At 44.8% G+C, this 19,488-nt stretch overlaps 1 protein-coding gene and 1 long non-coding RNA gene across 2 annotated transcripts in view; one reads left to right on the top strand and one right to left on the bottom strand.

Annotated features, from left to right (window-relative positions):
• The window catches only part of WNT2 (Wnt family member 2), a 49,960-nt gene extending 40,242 nt beyond the window's left edge, over nt 1–9,718 (top strand). The window contains exon 5 of the mRNA XM_033863177.2: nt 5,099–9,718. Within this exon, the coding sequence (XP_033719068.1) occupies nt 5,099–5,328 (230 nt within the window). The 3' untranslated portion in view covers nt 5,329–9,718. The remainder of the gene's footprint in view (nt 1–5,098) is intronic.
• The window catches only part of LOC141279566 (uncharacterized), a 39,822-nt gene that overhangs the window by 7,265 nt on the left and 13,069 nt on the right, over nt 1–19,488 (bottom strand). The window contains exon 3 of the long non-coding RNA XR_012334046.1: nt 1,485–1,712. This is a non-coding gene — a long non-coding RNA (uncharacterized lncRNA). The remainder of the gene's footprint in view (nt 1–1,484; nt 1,713–19,488) is intronic.

Raw genomic sequence — 19,488 nt, 5'->3', positions numbered from 1 at the left:
GAAACCACTTCCTAGTTAAGCTCTTGCCAGCGGCCATCACTTTGCTCCTCTCAGAGTTTGGACGATGTTGAGGCCACTTCACTGAACAACCTTCTGTTCAGTTGGAGTCTAGTTCAGTTTGCTGCATTTGGGGGACCAAACCCACCAGGACCATTAGTCCAGGCTGAGTTAGACCACACGATTCGACCTCCTTAGGCTTGCAAGCCGCCAGAGAAAGACCACGGAGTTCGATGTCAGTAAAAGGCCCACAGCCTGATTCAGGAATGGGACATTTGGCCTCCCTGTCCCGGCCCCTGTGCCCCATAGCCCCAAAGGGGATAAAGAATTCTAATTGCACGGTAATGTATTCATATTCTGATAAATGCATGTCAGTGGAAGTGAGGAATGCTTACTGATGTGCAGGGCTTATGAACAAAACACATAAAAGGTAAAAACTCAGTTGCCTCTGAGATGGCAGGTGAGAGCACTTTTCACACAACCCCAGGGGTCTCATTCACACCCAAGGCTTCAGTTGCCACCTCTGCCAAAGATTCCCTAATCGGCATCTCCATCCTGACCTCTCCCCTGAGTCCCAGAGAGGATTTTCAGTGACCATTCCTACCTGTGTGGCACACAGTCACAGCCAACTCAACATGCTAAAAACTAAGCTCGTTATCTTCCCCCAAAGCCTGCCTCTCCCAGGCGTCCCCCACCTCAGGGAATGTCACCCGCGTAAACCCCGGCACTCCCGCCGGAAGCCTGGGAGCACCTCTCCACTCTCCTCAACCTCTCAGCCGCTTGTCCAGTCAGTCACCACGTCCTGAGGTGCAGCCTTCTCAGCTTCCCTCGAGTCCGTTAACCTCTCCCATTGCCACTACCACTGTCTCCATCCAGGCCACATCGTCTCCTGCCCAGGGTCCTTTATTGGTTTCTAACTGGTCTCCTGGCCTTCACCCTGGCCCCCTTCAATCCAGTCACCCATAGTGATTCTTCTGAAATACAAGTCAAATCATGTCTCCCTTTTGTGTAATAACTCTCAATAGCATTCCTCTGCCCTTGGTTAAAACGTAAACCCCTTGGCCTGTGACACAAGGCCTTTCACAGGCAGCTTCTGCCCACCTCACTAGCTCATCTCCTGCCACTGCCCGCTTTGAGCACCACCCTCCAGCTGCGGTGAACACTTTTCCGCTAAGTCTTCGCGTCTGTGGCCTTAGCTGCTGCCTCCTGTTCCTCTTCCTCATTCCCTTCCCCCTTCTCTTCTTGTTATTGAAATATAAAATGCATCCAGCAAAGGGCATGTACCACATGTGTACGGCTAAGCGAACTGTCTCAAATGAGCACCCCCAGGTAACACGTGCCCAGATCAGGACCCTGAAGAGAACAGTACTCCAGAAGCCTCCTTCAGGCCCCTTTTCACTACCTCCCCAAGAGACATCACTACCCTGACTTCTAATGGCACAGACTAGTTTTCCCCACTTTTGCACTTTATATAAATGAAAACTTACACAACGTCATCAGGTAACTCCTGCTGCATAGCAAACCACCAATCAACGGAATGTCCTGAAATCACCTTAAAGTTCCACCTTCAGCTTCATCAGTCCTTGCAGTTCTGCTCTTTTGTCCACTTCATCACCAAGCTTCTTGCAAACTGCCCACACTCTGTCATCACCTGGCCTCTCCTCCTGTTCACTCTTCAATCCACTGCACCCATCCGTATTGTTCCACTGAAGCTGCTGTCATCAAAAGGCACGAGTTACCTCCTTATTGTTGAACCAGATGAACAGTTTTCAGTCTTTACCTACTTGACACGCCCCACCATCCAACTCACCCTTTAATTCAGTGGGTCACCAAGTCCTAGGGATTCTTCCTCTTCAACCCATCCTGTATTTGTCCTACTTCTGTCTCCACTCATTATCTCTTGCCTGGACTAATCCAACAGCCTCAAGATACCTCCCTGCCCCAAGCCACTCTTCCAGATTTATCATTGCAACATATTTTTCCCTGAATAGAAATCTGGACTGGCTCACCACCCACCATGGAATAAAATCCAAACTGCAGCAAGGCAGGAAGACTCTTTGACCTGTTGCTCCAACCTCTCTTTCCGTGCTTTTTGCCTAACACACACCCTCTGCCTCGGCCACGTTGAATCTGCAGTCTCTTGTGTATTTGACCTCTGAATTTCTGCTGGGAGGTTCTCTCTCGCCAGAAATGCCTGTCACCCCATTCTCCCCTTCAAATCTTCTATCTATCCTTCACATCATATCTGTAATGCCACCTCCTCTACAAAACCATTAACAGCTCCTTTTCTGATCCTGTTTTCAACTATTATTACTAATAAATATCATTATTATAATATGCTTGGCTTACCCCCCTAGAACATAAACTCCTCGAGGCAGGCAGGATCTTTGCTTTGTTCACTGATACAGCAGCCCAAGCTCCCAGAACTGTGCCTAGCACATAGCACGCACTCTTGTTAAATACTTGTTAAGTGAATGAATGGTTAACATTTATTGAGCACTTATTATGCCAGGAGCTTCCAGGCAGAATCTCATTCAGTCCCCACCACAGCCCTATGAGGAAGGAACTGTTTTTATCCCAGTTTTGCATAGGAAGAAACTGAAGCTTAATGAGATTAAGTAACGTGCCCAAGGTCACACAGTTGATACATGGTAAAGCTAGGATTTGAACCCTGATTTGTCCAAGCCCTAAATAACCTCTCTCTACTGTCTTGAGCTTTGCAGTGGTGTTTTTCACAAAACTCTACAGTTGGCTACAGTAGGGCTTCAGCAAATGGAGCAGTTATCTTGAAGTAGTGGAAATAACTCTTTACATATTTATCTCTTTATTATATCATGAGTTCCCTGAGAATAGGAAGTGAATCCTAATTATTTTATTTCCTCATGGCCACCGCCAGAAACCCCAGGTAGCCGCACAGTGTCTCACACATGTTTGCGTTCGCTAAATGTTTACTGAATTAAGTAAAGGAGTCTGCTGTTAAGAGAGGCAGCATGTGGCAGCCAGTCCTTTTTGCACAGTCAGGGATTCTGACTACTGTCCCGATGGTTGCCCCGAATCCAGGCCCAGCTGCTGTCTCTTCCAACGCTTTGCTTCTTCAGCACACGATGTAGGCTCAGGGCCATCCCTGGCTAACCCACCCGCCACCCTGACTCCGGCCCTTTGCCGTCCTTCCTGTCCTTATGAAATTGCCCTGCCTGTCTTCCTGCTGTCAGTGGTCTGATCACGCAGAGCAAGTCCTGCCCCCCCTACCCCTCTTCTTGACCCCATGCCCTGCTTGAACCTGGCTGCTTCCTTGGTCATTCTTGACAGGCAGCGCAACATGACATTTATATAGATAATTGGAACACAGGGTGGAATGTGATAAGCACAGAGTCACGAGGCACTGGAGGAGCTATGAAGAGGGAAAAATTCCTAGTTAGATGATGGAGGAATGGAAAATGAAGCCACTGTCTTTTTCATCCCGATAAAAGGTGTTTTTGTTTTGTTTTGTTTTTAATAAAGAGTTTAGGTTTGTTGGTTATTTAGGATTGTCAATTGCAAGTAATAGAAACTTGGGTGCTTTAAGCTGAAAGGTGAAATTTATTATAAGGATACAGTCTCTCGAGGTATCCAAAGGTTGGAATGCAGCCAGACCTCAGAGAGAAATGTCCAGAAAATAGTCCAGGGTCTGGGCAGCATTCTCTTTCCATGTCTTATCCTCACTGTCTCTGTACATCTGCCTCGTTCTCGTCTCTCTGTGGTGTCTTCTCGTCCACAGACCTCATCATGGTACATGGCTGCCAATGGCTGCTGTGTTTATACTTGGAATTTGTACTAACTGTCCCCATCAGAACCACAAATCCTCAGGGAAATCTACCTCATTGGCCCGGCTCGAGTCCGGTGCTCACCCCTGGCCCAGTCACCTGCTGCCAAGAGAGCAGGGTCACGTTGTTCACCATGGCTGCCAGGCGCCCTGCTCTGTGCAGAAAGGATCATTGTAAGCTGAGCAGACTCTCTAAAAATGTCCATTACAATTGGTTCTGTTACCAGATAAGGCTCTTGTAAAAGAACTCTGGGTGCCTCCCCAAGAAAAGAACAACTAAGAGGCTTCCTAGGGCTTCCCTGGTGGCGCAGTGGTTGAGAGTCTGCCTGCCGATGCAGGGGTCACGGGTTCGTGCCCCTGTCCGGGAAGATCCCACGTGCCGCGAAGCGGCTGGGCCCGTGAGCCATGGCCGCTGAGCCTGCGCGTCCGGAGCCTGTGCTCCGCAACGGGAGAGGCCACAACAGTGAGAGGCCCGCGTACTGCAAAAATAAATAAATAAATAAAAGGAGGCTTCCTAGCTTTGAGATTCTTTGAGAAACAAATACATAAATATGAATTGCCAAACAGCAAGCATCATCCTAATTAACTAAGACAATGTCCACTAGTCATTTCTAAAAGGCTTTTAACACCAGTTTTGTTTATCAAAGACCTAGAATCCTGGCTTCAACCAGGTGTCTCACACACATCTAGATGACCCACTAGACCAAAGCATGGAAGATAAACCAGGCTGGGCATTGCTCCCTCCTCAAGGCCTTACACAAATGATGCCCACACCTGCCCTTCGGCAACCAGAGTTCTCTTGTCTTTCTAATAAGCCAGTGTAATCAAGTCCGGGGAGACAAAATCCCCACCGTTGGAGGGTTCCATGCCCCAACAAATTCCAACAGAGCTAACTCTGACCACTGCTTCCTTAATGTGATTTAAGGCTGGGAGAGAGAGGACTAGTGTGGCTCCTTCTTTCATCCTGACCTGGCCTTGCCCATTCAGTGACCCATCAATCTGAGGCTGGGTAAGGATAATCTGAAAAGCTTATCCAACTTAGAAGCGGGAATGCTGGAGTCAGGATGTCCAAGGCAGCTCCAAAGCTTCACGTCCATTCTTCCTGGACAGGGTGCTCACTGCTGTTGCCCCCAGGGTTGACACGTGCTCCTGGGCCCACAGAATTGGTGGCACAGCCCCGGGATGTGGTGAGGTGGCATCCGGGCCCCGTCCTGGAGGATGACAATGTAACTCTTCCTCTCGAAGCATACTGTGTTCCACCCACACCATTTCAGTGACACCCCCTGGCTTGTCTTCCAGGCTCCCCGGGTACAGCAGGCCGTGTGTGCAACCTGACTTCCCGAGGCATGGACAGCTGCGAAGTCATGTGCTGTGGGAGAGGCTATGACACCTCCCGCGTCACCCGGATGACCAAGTGCGAGTGTAAGTTCCACTGGTGCTGTGCTGTGCGCTGCCAGGACTGCCTGGAGGCCCTGGATGTGCACACGTGCAAGGCCCCGAAGAGCCCCGACTGGGCGGCTCCCACATGACCCCAGCGGAGGTCACCATCCACCTTCCCTCCCACAAGGACTCCATTGGATCTGCAAGGATGCTGGGCTCTTGGGTTCCCTCTGGGAGATGTTTCCTTAGGCACGTGGCCTTTGTCTCTACGGAAGCCCCTTCCCGCTCCCTGGGGGCCCAGGACGGGGCCCACACGCTGCACATTAAGCATGCCCTATTTTCTCCGACTGCCGGCATCCTGAGGCACGTCTCTTCCTGGTCGCGACGGGCTGTTAGAGGGGGGAGGGGTGGTGGGCCCAGACCACTGTCTCTACCCACCTAGACATTTCCTCTTCTAGAACAGTTGGCCAGAGGGAAAAAGAGTGTCTCAAAGGAACTTCCTCTGTGTTTTCCAACAAATGTTCACAGTTAAGAAATTCCATACTTCTGTCCGGAGGGTGAAATATAGAAAGCAGGATAAACCCCTACTGAATTAACTTTAATTCTTGAAAAGACCAAGCAAGGCTTTTGCCTGATCAAGTGATTTTCACAGCCACCACCTCTGGGGTGATTGGTAATTGGCTGGAGAAAAATGGCTTTCAATAAACTTTAGGTTTCAAATGCACGCATTTCAAGGCATTTGTTGCCATATTAAAATCTGATGTGACAAGGTGGGTCTGTTGTCCTTTGGTACAGTTTGGAGTCTGTACAATAGCAAAAGCCTCAGAAAGTGATTGCTTTGCATTACTGTCCACTCAATATAAAGAACTTTTTAGGGAATGAGATCACTTAGAATCTGAAGGGAATTTAAAAGAAAACTGATGATCCGGCAGTATTCTGTAACTGTTGGGTGAAGATGGAGGAAAGTAACCTAGTGAGTGGAATGTCAGAAAACACATCTGTACAGATAAGGGGGAAGGGGGGGAATGAAATTCCTACCTGGTGTGATGCTTGTGGCCCATGGAATTCTGTAACTGAAATGGCTTTAAGAATGAAAACTTTGGGGATGACAAGACCAGGGAACCAAAATGCTGACAGAGAGGTTTCCAGAGCGAGGTCACGCCTGGACAGCTCCAACCATAAGTGGACAACTAAAAGAAGTCGGCCGTGTGCGCAAAGGGGCATCAACTAGTTCCTGTCGCCCTTCAAGCACATTGTAAAGACCTGTCATATTTAATTGTGTTCATTTGACGCTTACAAGATGACAAGATACCATAGCCTAAAGCAAATAACACATAGCCTTGCTTATAAAGTTGGTAACCCTAGTGTATTATATTGCAAACAAATTGTAACTTGGAGACTATATTTAAGGGACCCAGCTGTAATTATGGGAACATCGATATGCAAATTGTGGCTGGCTTCTGCCCTAAACCGAAAGATGACATCCAAGGAAAATGGAGAGGCTGCCTGCCCCGTTTTATCAGGTGAAAGATGTATCAGATGAAAGAAAGGTGAAATACCCGAAGGTACTCCTCATTCCGCCCCTCCAGTTAGGTTCTAGTTCTAAATGTGATCTCTTCTCAGAGCTACATTATCTAACAGGATGATTCGTTACGGGCATCTGGTGTCACATTACTGCTGCTTGCTTACCCTTTGATACTTTGGCCTTCAGGTTCTCTACCCTTGATTTAGAGCAGGACATTGACACCAAGCCTCTTGGAAATCAACCCTCTGGAGGGCTTTGTCATAATGATATTTGCCTCCTAGCTTTCTTAAAAATGACAGAATTCATCTCTTTTCACTCACTCCCAAACCCTAAAATTAATTGTCTAATTTTTCCAAAGTGGCTCTTCCTTCTTTTTATTCTAAGGATTCAGAGGGTGGGAGGATGGAGTGTGGCGGTGGCTGCTCTGAGCCCAGTGTGGGTCTGGGAGCGGGGAGGGGGGGTGAGTGGGAGGCCGAACAGGGGAGCTCAGTCTTAGTTCCACTAAAGCTTGCTGTGGGAGGATGGAGGGACTTCCTTGGGGGTCCCAAAGCCATCAGCCCCCCTTCCTGCTGGATGAACTGTGAAGTCATAAATCCATGGATATATTTAGACATGGAAAGGATCTTAGAGGACATCTTAGCTCCCCTCAGCCTGTATCTGGGGAAACTGAGACCAAGAGAAGTGAAGGAATCTGTACAAATACCAGCCGTTACCCCGATACTCCCCAAAACAGGACCACACTCTAAGAGTCTTCAAGAAAGTTAAGCACTTTATCTATTAAATGAAACTAGTTTGTCTCAGAATTAACTTGGTGGATTCTAAGCAATTTTAGTGTCTTGAGGGGATGTTCATTGTTTGTTTGTTTGTTTATCCCTGGCATGCTTAGATCTGACTCTCTTCTTATGCTGAAATGCATCCTTCCTGATAAGGAGCAAGGGGACAAGGCATGTCCATGTCCCCTTGCTCATACACTGCCTCTTGCTGCATAAATTGTCCTATTTTGTAAGAGAGACTATGGCAGCCATCTTCAGTGGCAGTAGATGAAGCCACTGTGGAGAGTAAAATAAGAGAGTGAAATATTTTTATCTGCTTTTACTTCTGAAAGAGAAAATCTCCAAATTTTTAAAAAGGTGAAGATAATTTCAAACTTATTTTCTTTAGGGTTTGGTACAGGATCAATATTTCATGACTCTAAAAGATACTAAACTCTTGATTTTCCAGGCTTTTAAGGGAATGTATGGCATGAATTACCCAAAATAAAATAATGAGGGAATCCATTCAGGTCAAATCCCCTTACAAATTCCCTCCCGGTAAATATCTTATTATAAGTGGAAGTTTTCTAAGCTCAAGATGATGCCTATTGATTTTTCTGCCATTTCTGAAGACGTTCCACACAGCAGGAGATCTTCACTAGTTCACTGTAGTTTTCTTAAATAAAGATATAATTGCACATGATTCTCAGACTTAGCAAATGGGTTTTTTTCTTCAATAGATTTGCCTCTGTCAATTGGTCTGTGGTGCCGACTGAACACCCTTTTCAATGTGCGTTCTAGTTACAGCGTCCTGGACAGTGCCTCATGCTCTGAAAGCATTAACACCCTGCCTTAAAGAGACCAGTTTATCCCCTCAAATGGCTTAAACTCAAGCACAAACACCCCCAGTGCCATGACCACACTGGGCTCTGGCTCTGTGCCCCTCAAGGATGGGGGCCCTGGCCTGTTATTGGACCACAGTTACTTCAGGATGGGAGTGGGAGACGCATAGGGCAACCCCAGGCGTAGAACACTGCTTATCTGCTCTGCCTTTTATGGGTGTCACTAGATTGAAATGGGCATCCCAGAAGGATCCACCAAATGGCAAGTTAATCTGCACGTGGCCTGATCATGGGAGGGGGAGTGAGAGGGAAAGAGCCAGGTAGCTGTTGCCAAGAGACCAGCTGAGTTTGGTGATGGTGGAGAGTGGCTTTTTCAGCTCTTGTGGGTAACCTCCACCCTTCCTTCTCTGTTGCTTCCCTGTCCCCTCCCAGCACCTACTTCCAAGGCATCTGGAGGCCCCTGAGCCTTAGGGCCTCGGGCCGTTGCTCGGCTGTCCATACCTGTTGTCTAGCTCTGCTCCAGGCTGCCAAGGTTAATTTCAAGAGATGTTTTCAATTGTCACACGATTTGCCTTTTTATAGGAGTTATCATGATGCTTGAAAACATCAGGTATCACGTTTCTTTTTCAAAGAAAGGCAGCTTTAAAGTCAGAAAATCCAACTTCACATTGGCACTTCTCGGCCTTATTAACTTATTAAAGAATCTTACATTGACTCTCTGAGACCTACAGCGGGCCTCTCTCTCAGAGGCAGCCAACATGACCGTGCATGCGCTTGGGCTTGACAGTATTTTCAGGCCAGGATATTGTTATTACTTCTCACTTATTAAAGGCTGGCCTGGGGCTGGTGTTGTCTCGCTCAGTTAAAGAACATTCATCTCCCCTCTTGCCCACTCTCAAAATAAAGGCTCAGAGAGGTGTCCAATGGACCAGAACCATTCTTTTGTCTATTTACTGTACTTCAACCTGAGTTCCTTATCTTAAGAGCAAGAGTTGTACTCTCAACAAATAGACCTCCCAGTTCCAAAGCTGGTAAGTTGCTTTTGTCAGGTCTGTGCTGACCTGCAAAGCGGTCTGTGGGTGTAAGCTGACAGCTAAGGTGTGCTGATTTTGACCTTATCCTTACCTAGGCAGAGAAAATTTTCACTCATCCATGAGAATGTTCTTTACATTTTTCTGGGGATCAGCAAGGTGACAGGTGGTTTGCAAAGCCCAACATGATCGTTATTTTTCTAAATTGTAGTTGTTCCAGCTCTAGTTTTTTTTTTCCTGAGGTTCACATGGATTTCTTGTTTAACCAAACCTCCCACTTCCACAAGCTAATAAAAGTGTCACGCAGATTGTTACAAAGAACTATTGTTATTTACAAGTCTACATCTTCTGTGAAATCAAAATATAATAAAGCGAATTTTCGGTGTTGACTTTGTTATTCTAAACTCGCGATAGTCTTGTCAAACCCTCTGGTGAAAAGAAATCCCTTCAGGTTACGGAAACCGTCTTTTCTCAGGACCACCCTTAACACAACTTGATTAAGAGGCGTCTTTCAAGTATGTAAAGATTTTCAGGGAAGGCAATTGACTTACCTCACTGATAACTACAATTCACAGGTAAGACATATTCTAGATTGAAAAATTACCCCAGGTTTTCGCCTGTGTTCTCCTGTGGTTGCCACCTAAGTGCTTGCCCCCTCTTGGCGCCAGCATGCTTTGGCAGCGTTTATAAGTTCAGTGTCTCTCCACAGCAGCTAGACGCATCCCCATCAACTTCTCCATATTATTTTCCAAATAAGTGCTTGCTCTCAGCTAAATGTTTCTTTTCTCAGCTTGATTAAAAACATACAAGATCCCTCACCCCTTTATTGAGATCTGTGCATCCTGATGGTATATGCCACTTACATACAAGCAGCAAAAGCTCAGAAAATGGAAATAAACTCTCCCACAGCAAGGGAAATCCACTCCTCCCCCCATTTTCTCTTCCTTGATGAGCTATATTTTGGAGTGACCTGACTAAACAAGGTGCTGACTGTACGTCCAGCACCCCAAGGTGACCAGCCCCCTAGTCAGGTTGCTCCTGGCCCCTCTAGGATTCATTCCTAGAAACTCCCACACTTGCACGATTTGAAGAAGAGGTGGTGACACAACACATGTGTCTGTGTGTGTTTTTCAAAGGGCATTTCCCCGAAATATTCTTTGCCCAGACACTGTCAATGCAATTCCCTTTTTATCTAAGCTTTTGTGTGACAGGGCTGTCCTGCACATGGTAGGACCTTTAGAAGCAACCCTCGTCTCTAATCACTGGATGCCAGGACCGTGCTCCCTAGTGTGACAACCAGAAGTGTCTCCAGACATTGCCAGATGTCCCAGGTGGGGTGGTGGGAGCGACGGGTGATAGTGAAACCGCTCCCGGGTGAGAACCAAAGATCTAACACTTCAAGTCCTCTTAGTAAAATGGCAGTGTGTTTTCAGAAGTTGGAGGCTGAATTCTTCTTAGGAACTCCTCAGTTTCACAACCCTCAGGGACAAAAAGCCCAAGATATGGCCTGGAGCTGGAGGAGTGAGAACGTTCTAGCTCTGCCTAAAATAGTTGAGTGATTTTGAGTTTTTCAGGACAGAAGAGGGGTAATAGTCAAGAGGGGTCGCTGCAAAATGGAGAAAGTCTGAGTTTCAAGCAGATATGGCGAGACTTTCCAGTGGAGAGCCTGGGTGGGTTACCAGCTACAGGTTGTTCACTGCACGCACACACACACACACACACACACACACACACACACACTGCCTAGACTCATGTGGGTGGTATTTTAGTGGAGTGAAGGAATTCAGAGAGTTGTCCAACATGTGCCAACGAAGATGGGAAAGGGCCAGCGTGTGCTGGATGCAAGGTGGGGTAGAGTGGAGGAAGAAAGACGCTGGGTGATAGACAAAATGAAGGGTCACCTCAGTGGGCTGCAGAACTTGGGGCAGATGACAACTGGCTAAAGGAAGGAAACAGAAAGCCTGTCTTCTTTCACTTGACAATTTTTCATGGGCCAAACTGGATTTCTGTTTAGGCTACCCAAAGAAGTATAAAGAGCAGATGAGAACCACTTGGATGAACAAAAGAACTCTTCATCTGTTCCTTCATCCTATGATCCAGTTCTAGATAATACAGCATGAGTAAAATCTGACCAGACCAGACCAATTTACCATTTAGACTGTTTTTGGACTCAACTTGATTTTGTCATTTCCGAGTACTGACTAACCCTGTGAAAGCCCCTGTAACTGAATCACAGGCTCTGGATTTCCCCAGGTAGTGCACGCAATCCTATCTTAATAGCATTGCCGGCTTTCCTAAGTTCCACACATGAGAGGAATCACATTACTGCCTGTAAACCCAATTCAAATACTTCAATGATGAAGATGCATCCAGCATCCACTCAGCCGGCTTGCTCACACTGCTTACTTGGGCAGAGGCTAGGGAGTTTGGCAAACCCATCTGTAAATGTTCAGGGGCTTCATGTTGCAGGTGGAGGTTGCACACCAGCCGAACAAATAGCAGGAAATACAGAAAATGAAATCTGAACTGGAGTCTCCAAATGCCTACCCGCCCACATAACTTGGTATCTGCCCCTTGATCATTATTCTCCAATAGTAATGAAGACTTCATGAAAGGCCTTGAACTCTGAGTTGTCACTGTGGAGCTGTGCTTAATCAAGACAAATATTCCCAGCCTAAGAGTATGACTAGAAGAAGAAAGGAGTAGGGGTTTAATTTTCTTATATATTGTTATAACTATAAACAATGCCTTATCTTCTCAACAACTCTCGTGAAATAATAAGCACTTGTGTTTTTTAAAGTATCTACACCAGTCCTTGGAGATTTTATTAGAATCATGATTCACAGATGAGAAACTGTCCTCCTCTACAGTGTTTAGTAACACTGTATGTCTCTGGCTATTAACCATTCATTCACTGGTGATTTTCCTTTATTTTTTCTGAACTGACTGATTGGCTCAAGAGGATCCCTCTGGTTTGGATATTATAGACATATAATTAAACAGTTTCTGAAAATTATGTTGTTCTGTCATATGGAGATGGGACTTCAAGAGAGCAGTGAGAATCCCTCCAGGATTCATGGAATCACAGAATGTCACATTTGGAAGGAACGACGCACATAATTTATTCCCACCTCTGCATTTTATTCATGGGAAAACAAAAGAAATTTCATGGCTTGGACTGTGATGTAAGCAAGACACTCTGAATCATCTTCAGGCAAGAACAGTTATTTTTCATTCCATCAGTGTGTACTGAGCATCTCCTGTGAGTCAACTGCTGTGCTCCATGCTGGAAATGCAGCAGTAACTAAGACAGACATGCCCTTTCCCAGACCCTTCTGGGAGGCTACACGGGATGTGTGTAGTTTACTTTTTACTTTACAAGCACTTTCACATGCAGGGTTAGATCTAGTCCTTAGGACCACCCTTAGATATAGATATGATTATCCTCTTTTTTTAGATGAGGTAAGTTTCAGAGAAATTTAGTAATTTGCCCAAGATCATAAAAGGGCTTATAGGAGGGAGAGCCTGGACTCAAATATTTGTTTTCTAAGTCTCACTCCAGTGATCTCTCCAGTACACCAGAGCTCTCTCTGATTAAAACTCAAGGAGAAGGGCTTCCCTGGTGGCACAGTGGTTGAGAGTCCGCCTGCCGATGCAGGGGACATGGGTTCGTGCCCTGGTCCGGGAAGATCCCACATGCCGCGGAGCGGCTGGGCCCGTGAGCCATGGTCGCTGAGCCTGCACGTCTGGAGCCTGTGCTCCGCAATGGGAGACGCCACAACAGTGAGAGACCCGCGTACAGCAAAAAAAAAAAAAAAAAAAAAAAAACTCAAGGAGAAGTATTCTGTCCAATGGGCTAGTGAAAACTGCTTAGTTGGTTCCATGACCATATTTTCCAGCAGCCGTGTGGACTGCCAAAGGACTTCTGACTTCATTTATGTGCAATCCAGACAGCAAATCATATGTACAGTCACATGTAAAAGAGCTCTGCCAGAAAGTGACTTGTACTTGTACATTTAACAGGGCACTTATATTTAAAATAAAGTGGTTTTGAGATTCTTCTAGAAAATCTAAGATTTCTGGTCATAAGAAGTCTATTTACTCTGTCATATGGAGATTGACTCCACAACTGAAGAGGGTTCAGAAATATTATGTATCAATTCCAACATTGTATGAATTATGATTTATTCAAGAGTATTTTCCGGGCTTCCCTGGTGGCGCAGTGGTTAAGAATCTGCCTGCCAATGCAGGGGACATGGGTTCAAGCCCTGGTCCAGGAAGATCCCACATGCCATGGAGCAACTAAGCCTGTGCGCCACAGCTACTGAGCCTGCATTCTAGAGCTCACGAGTCACAACTACTGAGCTTGCGTGCCACAACTACTGAAGCCTGCGTACCTGAGCCTGCACTCTGCAACAAGAGAAGCCACCACCATAAGAAGCCATGCACCGCAATGAAGAGTAGCCTCCACTCTCCACAACTAGAGAAAGTCCGCACGCAGCAACAAAGACCCAATGCAGCCAAAAATACATAAATAAATAAATTTATATTAAAAAAAAGAGTATTTGCCAAATTCCTATCTAATAAGTGATTACTCAAGTTGAGTAACATGTCAATAGTTTTTAAAAATATTTTTCATAATAGTCTTGCCCTTTTACCCTAAAGAAGGGAGACAGTTAAAATTTTCTTAACAACATTGCCCAAGAAAAAAAAATTCAGAATTGTATTCAAATGTAAGAATGTATTTCAAAATATTTTGAAGGCACAAAATGCTTATAAATATGATATTAGCATCTATTAGCAATAATAATATTTTACCTTGTTTAACATGAAGTATGGATGGTCTTTCTCTCCATAAAGCAAACTGGGAAGATTTGTATAATCCTAGATTATTAGATAATGTTTCTAGGAGCAACAGGTGATCTCTGCTGTACCTTCCGGTCTAGAAACAGTCCAGCAGGGCTGGAGCAGTACATATTGTTGGCACTGACCTCCAATTGATTTCTAATCTACAACTCATTTAGTCGAGCCTTGTGGTTGGGATTGCTTCTGATGGTGGCCAAATCAGCAAAAGGAAATTCTCTTTAGAATGTAAAGGAACCAAGGATAAGTCCTTACATGAATATATGAGGAGTGTAGGAGAGCAAGAGAGAATCTTTGTCTAGATAGAATGTTAAGCAATGGGCTAGGGGAGAGGGTGGAGAATTTTTATTACAATTATTCTAAAAGCGTATGGAATAGATTTACACTCATGTTTATTCATGATGAAAAAAAAAACCTGCCCCCAGATATGCATTTTAATTTGTGAGAAAACTGCTAAGCAATGTGAGATCATGGAGAAGGCGGTCCTTAAAATAAATAAGTAAATAAAATCTGGGGAATGTAATCCTGCCTAGAATGTGATTCATTCTTTTGGAGCAATAAATGAAATGATGTCCAAAAGCAATTTTCATATTTCTTGGACATGTAAGCATTTTTCCTTGTACAACTGTAGCAGAATCAGATCCCTAGGTAGATTATATAGACAACCATGAGGGGAACAACTCACCCCGAAATGTCATTTTTCTTTCATTGTTCCAGAATGGGGCTTAAAATTCTCACCCTTACCAATGCTGCCTGGGGATGAAGAAACTACGTTAGGAACTTTTCTTTTAAAATGCATGAACTGGGGGGACCTTCAAGATGGTGGAGGAGTAAGACATGGAGATCACCTTCCACCCCACAAATACATCAAAAATACATCTACATGTGGAACAACTCCTACAGAACACCTACTGAATGCTGCCAGAAGACCTCAGACTTCCCAAAAGGCAAGAAAATCCCCACATACCAGGGTAGGGCAAAAGAAAAAAGAATAAACAGAGACAAAAGAACAGGGACGGGACCTGCATCTGTGGGAGGAGCTGTGAAGGAGGAAAAGTTTCCACACACCAGGAAGCCCCTGCACTGGTGGAGACGGGGTGGGGGGGGGGGTGAGCCAGGGGGGAAAGCTTCAGAGCCAAGGAGGAGAGCACAGCAACAGGGGTGCAGAGGGCAAAGCGGAGAGATTCCCGCACAGAGCATCGGTGCCGACCAGCACTCACCAGCCTGGGAGGCTTGTCTGCTCACCCACCGGGGCAGGTGGGGGCTGGGAGCTGAGGCTCAGGCCTTGGAGGTCAGATCCCAGGGAGAGGACTGGGGTTGGCTGCATGAACACAGCCTGAAGGGGGCAAGTGTGCCACACCTAGCTGGGAGGGAGTCCGGGAAAAATTCTGGAGCTGCCTAAGAGGCAAGAGACCATTGTTTCGGGGTGTGTGAGGAGAGGGGATTCCTTCCCCCATGTGCCCACAGAAGGCAGAGCACCACCTAAGCAAGCTCCAGAGAGAGGCGCAAGCCATGGCTATCAGCTTGGACCCCAGAGACGAGCATGAAATGCTAACACTGCTGCCGCTGCCACCAAGAAGCCTGTGTGCAAGCACAGGTCACTACCCACACCCCCCTTCCTGGGAGCTTGTGCAGCATGTCACTGCCAGGGTCACGAGATCCAGGGACAACTTCCCTGGGAGAATACACAGCGCTACTCAGGCTGTTGCAACGTCATGCTGGCTTCTGCCACCACAGGCTCGCCCTGCATTCCAGTTATGACTACTGTACCCCTCCCTCTTCCTGGCCTGAGAGAGCAAAATAGCCCTAATCAACCTCTGCTTTAACACCCTCCTGTCTGGGCACGGAAAAGATGCCTGAGGGCAACCTACATGCAAAGGTGGGGCCAAGAGAGCCCCAGGAGCTGTGCAAACAAAGAAAAGAAAGGGAAATCTCTCCTAGCAAGCTCAGGAGCAGCGGATTAAATCCCCACAAACAACCTGAGGTACCCTGCATCTGTGGAATACCTGAAGAGACAACAAATGTTCCCAAAATTGAGGCGGTGGACTTTGGGAGCAACTACAGACTTGGGCTTTGCTGTCTGCAACTGATTGGTTTCTGATTTTTATGTTTATCTTAGTTTAGTTTTTAGTGCTTGTTATCACTGGTGGATTTGTTTATTGGTTTGGTTGCTCTTTTCCTTTTTTTTAATTTTTAAATTCTATTATTTTAATTTTATTATTTTTAATTTTATTATGTTTTATTATTATTTTATTTCATTCTTTCTTTTCTTTTTTTCTCTTCCTTTTCTTCTGAGCCATGTGGCTGACAGGGTATTGGTGCTCTGGCTGGGTGTCAGGCCTGAGCCTCCAAGGTGGGAGAGCCGTGTCCAGGACATTGGACCACCAGAGACTTCCTGGCCCTTCGTAATATCAATCAGTGAGAGCTCTCCCAGAGATTTCCATCTCAACACTGAGATGCAGCTCCACCAAATGGCCAGCAAGCTCCAATGCTGGATGCCCCATGCCAAACAACTAGCAAGACAGGAACACAACTCCGCCCATTAGCAGAGAGGCTGCCTGAAATCATACTAAGAAAAGACACCCCAAAACACAGCACCGGACACGGGCCTGCGCACCAGAACACAGGCACCAGTCCCTTCCACCAGGAAGCCTACACAAGCCACTGAACCAACCTCACCCACTGGGGGCAGACATCAAAAACAACAGGAACTACAAACAAGCAGCCCGTGAAAAGGAGAGCCCAAACACAGTAAGTTAAACAAAATGAGAAGACAGAGAAGTATGCAGCAGATGAAGAAGCAAGGTAAAACCCCACCAGACCAAACAAATGAAGAGGAAATAGGCAGTCTACCTGAAAAGGAATTCAGAATAATGATAGTAAAGATGATCCAAAATCTTGGAAATTGAATACAGAGAATGCAAGAAACATTTAACAAGGACCTAGAAGAACTAAAGAGCAAACAAATGCAATAAATGAACAACACCATAAATGAAATTTAAAATTCTCTAGAAGGGATCAATAGCAGAATAACTGAGGCAGAAGAATGGATAAGTGACCTGGAAGATAAAATAGTGGAAGTAACTACCACAGAGCAGAATAAAGAAAAAAGAATGGAAAGAATTGAGGACAGTCTCAGAGACCTCTGGGACAACATTAAACACATCAACATTCGAATAAGAGGGGGTCCCAGAAGAAGAAGAGAAAAAGAAAGGGTCTGAGAAAATATTTGAAGAGATTATAGTTGAAAACTTCCCTAACATGGGAAAGGAAATAGTCAATCAAGTCCAGGAAGCGCAGAGAGTCCCATACAGGATAAATCCAGGGAGAAACATGCCAAGACACATATTAATCAAACTATCCAAAATTAAATACGAAGAAAAAATATTAAAAGCAGCAAGGGAAAAGGAACAAATAACATACAAGGGAATCCCCATAAGGTTAACAGCAGATCTTTCAGCAGAAACTCCGCAAGCCAGAAAGGAGTGGCAGGACATATTTAAAGTGATGAAAGGGAAAGATGTACAACCAATGTTACTCTACCTAGCAAGGATCTCACTCATCAACAGAGAAACTAAAACCTCTACAGACAAGCAAAAGCTAAGAGAATTCAGCACCACCAAACCAGCCTTACAACAAATGCTAAAGGAACTTCTCTAGGCAGGAAACACAAGAGAAGGAAAAGACCTACAATAACAAACACAAAAGAATTAAGAAAATGGTAATAGGAACATACATATCAATAATTACCTTAAATGTGAATGGATTAAATGCTCCAACCAAAAGATATAGACTGGCTGAATGGATACAAAAACAAGACCCATATATATGCTGTCTACAAGAGACTGACTTCAGACCTAGGGACACATACAGACTGAAAGTGAGGGGATGGAAAAAGATATCCCATGCAAATGGAAATCAAAAGAAAGCTGGAGTAGCAATTCTCATATCAGACAAAATAGACTTTAAAGAATATTATAAGAGACAAAGAAGCACACTACATAATGATCAAGGGATCAATCCAAGAAGACATAACAATTGTAAATATTTATGCACCCAACATAGGAGCAACACAATACATAAGGCAAATGCTAACAGCCATAAAAGGGGAAATCAACAGTAACACAATCATAGTAGGGGGCTTTAACACCCCACTTACATCAATGGACAGATCACCCAAAATGAAAATAAATAAGAAAACAGAAGTTTAAAATGACACATTAGACAAGATGGACTTAACTGATATTTATAGGACATTCCATCCAAAAACAACAGAATACATTTTCTTCTCAAGTGCTCATGGAGCATTCTCCAAGATAGATCATATCTTGGGTCACAAATCAAGCCTCAGTAAATTTAAGAAAATTGAAATTGTATCAAGTATCTTTTACAACCACAACACTATGAGACTAGATATGAACTACAGGAAAAAACTCTGTAAAAAATACAAACACATGAGGGCTAAACAATACGCTACAAAATTACCAAGAGATCACTGAAGAAATCAAAGAGGAAATCAAAAACACCTATAAACAAATGACAATGGCCCAAAACCTATCAAAAGCAGTTCTAAGAGGAAAGTTTACAGCAAGACAATCCTACCTCAAGAAACAAGAAAAATCTCAAATAAACAACTGAACCTTACACCTAAAGCAATTAGAGAAGGAACAAAAACACATGCAAAGTCAGCAGAAGGAAAGAAATCATAAAGATCAGATCAGAAATAAATGAAAAAGAAATGAAGTAAACAATAGCAAAGATCCATAAAACTAAAAGCTGGTCCTTTGAGAAGGTAAACAGAGTTGATAAACCATTGGCCAGACTCACCAAGAAAAAAAGGGAGAAGACTCAAATCAACAGGTTTAGAAATGAAAAAGGAGAAGTAACAACTGCCACTGCAGAAATAAACAGGATCATGAGAGGTTACTACTAGCAATAAACTATTAGCCAATAAAATGAACAACCTGGAAGAAATGGACAAATTCTCAGAAAAGCATAATCTTCCAGTGCTGAACCAGGAAGAAATAGAAAATATGAACAGATGAATCACAAGCACTGAAATTGAAACTGTGATTAAAAATCTTCCAACAAACAAAAGCCCAGGAGCAGATGACTTCAGAGGTGAGTTCTATCAAACATTTAGAGAAGAGCTAACACCTACCCTTCTCAAACTCTTCCAAAATATAGCAGAGGGAGGAACACTCCTAATCTCATTCTATGAGGCCACAATCACCAAAACCAGACAAAGATGTCACAAAAAAGAAAGCTACAGGCCAATATCACTGAGGAACATAGA

This window comes from Tursiops truncatus, chromosome 9 (assembly GCF_011762595.2).
Source record: "Tursiops truncatus isolate mTurTru1 chromosome 9, mTurTru1.mat.Y, whole genome shotgun sequence".
NCBI classification, from domain to species: Eukaryota; Metazoa; Chordata; class Mammalia; order Artiodactyla; family Delphinidae; genus Tursiops; species Tursiops truncatus.
The sequence above is the reverse complement of the archived record's forward strand: the minus strand, read 5'-3'. Positions and strand labels throughout refer to the sequence as shown.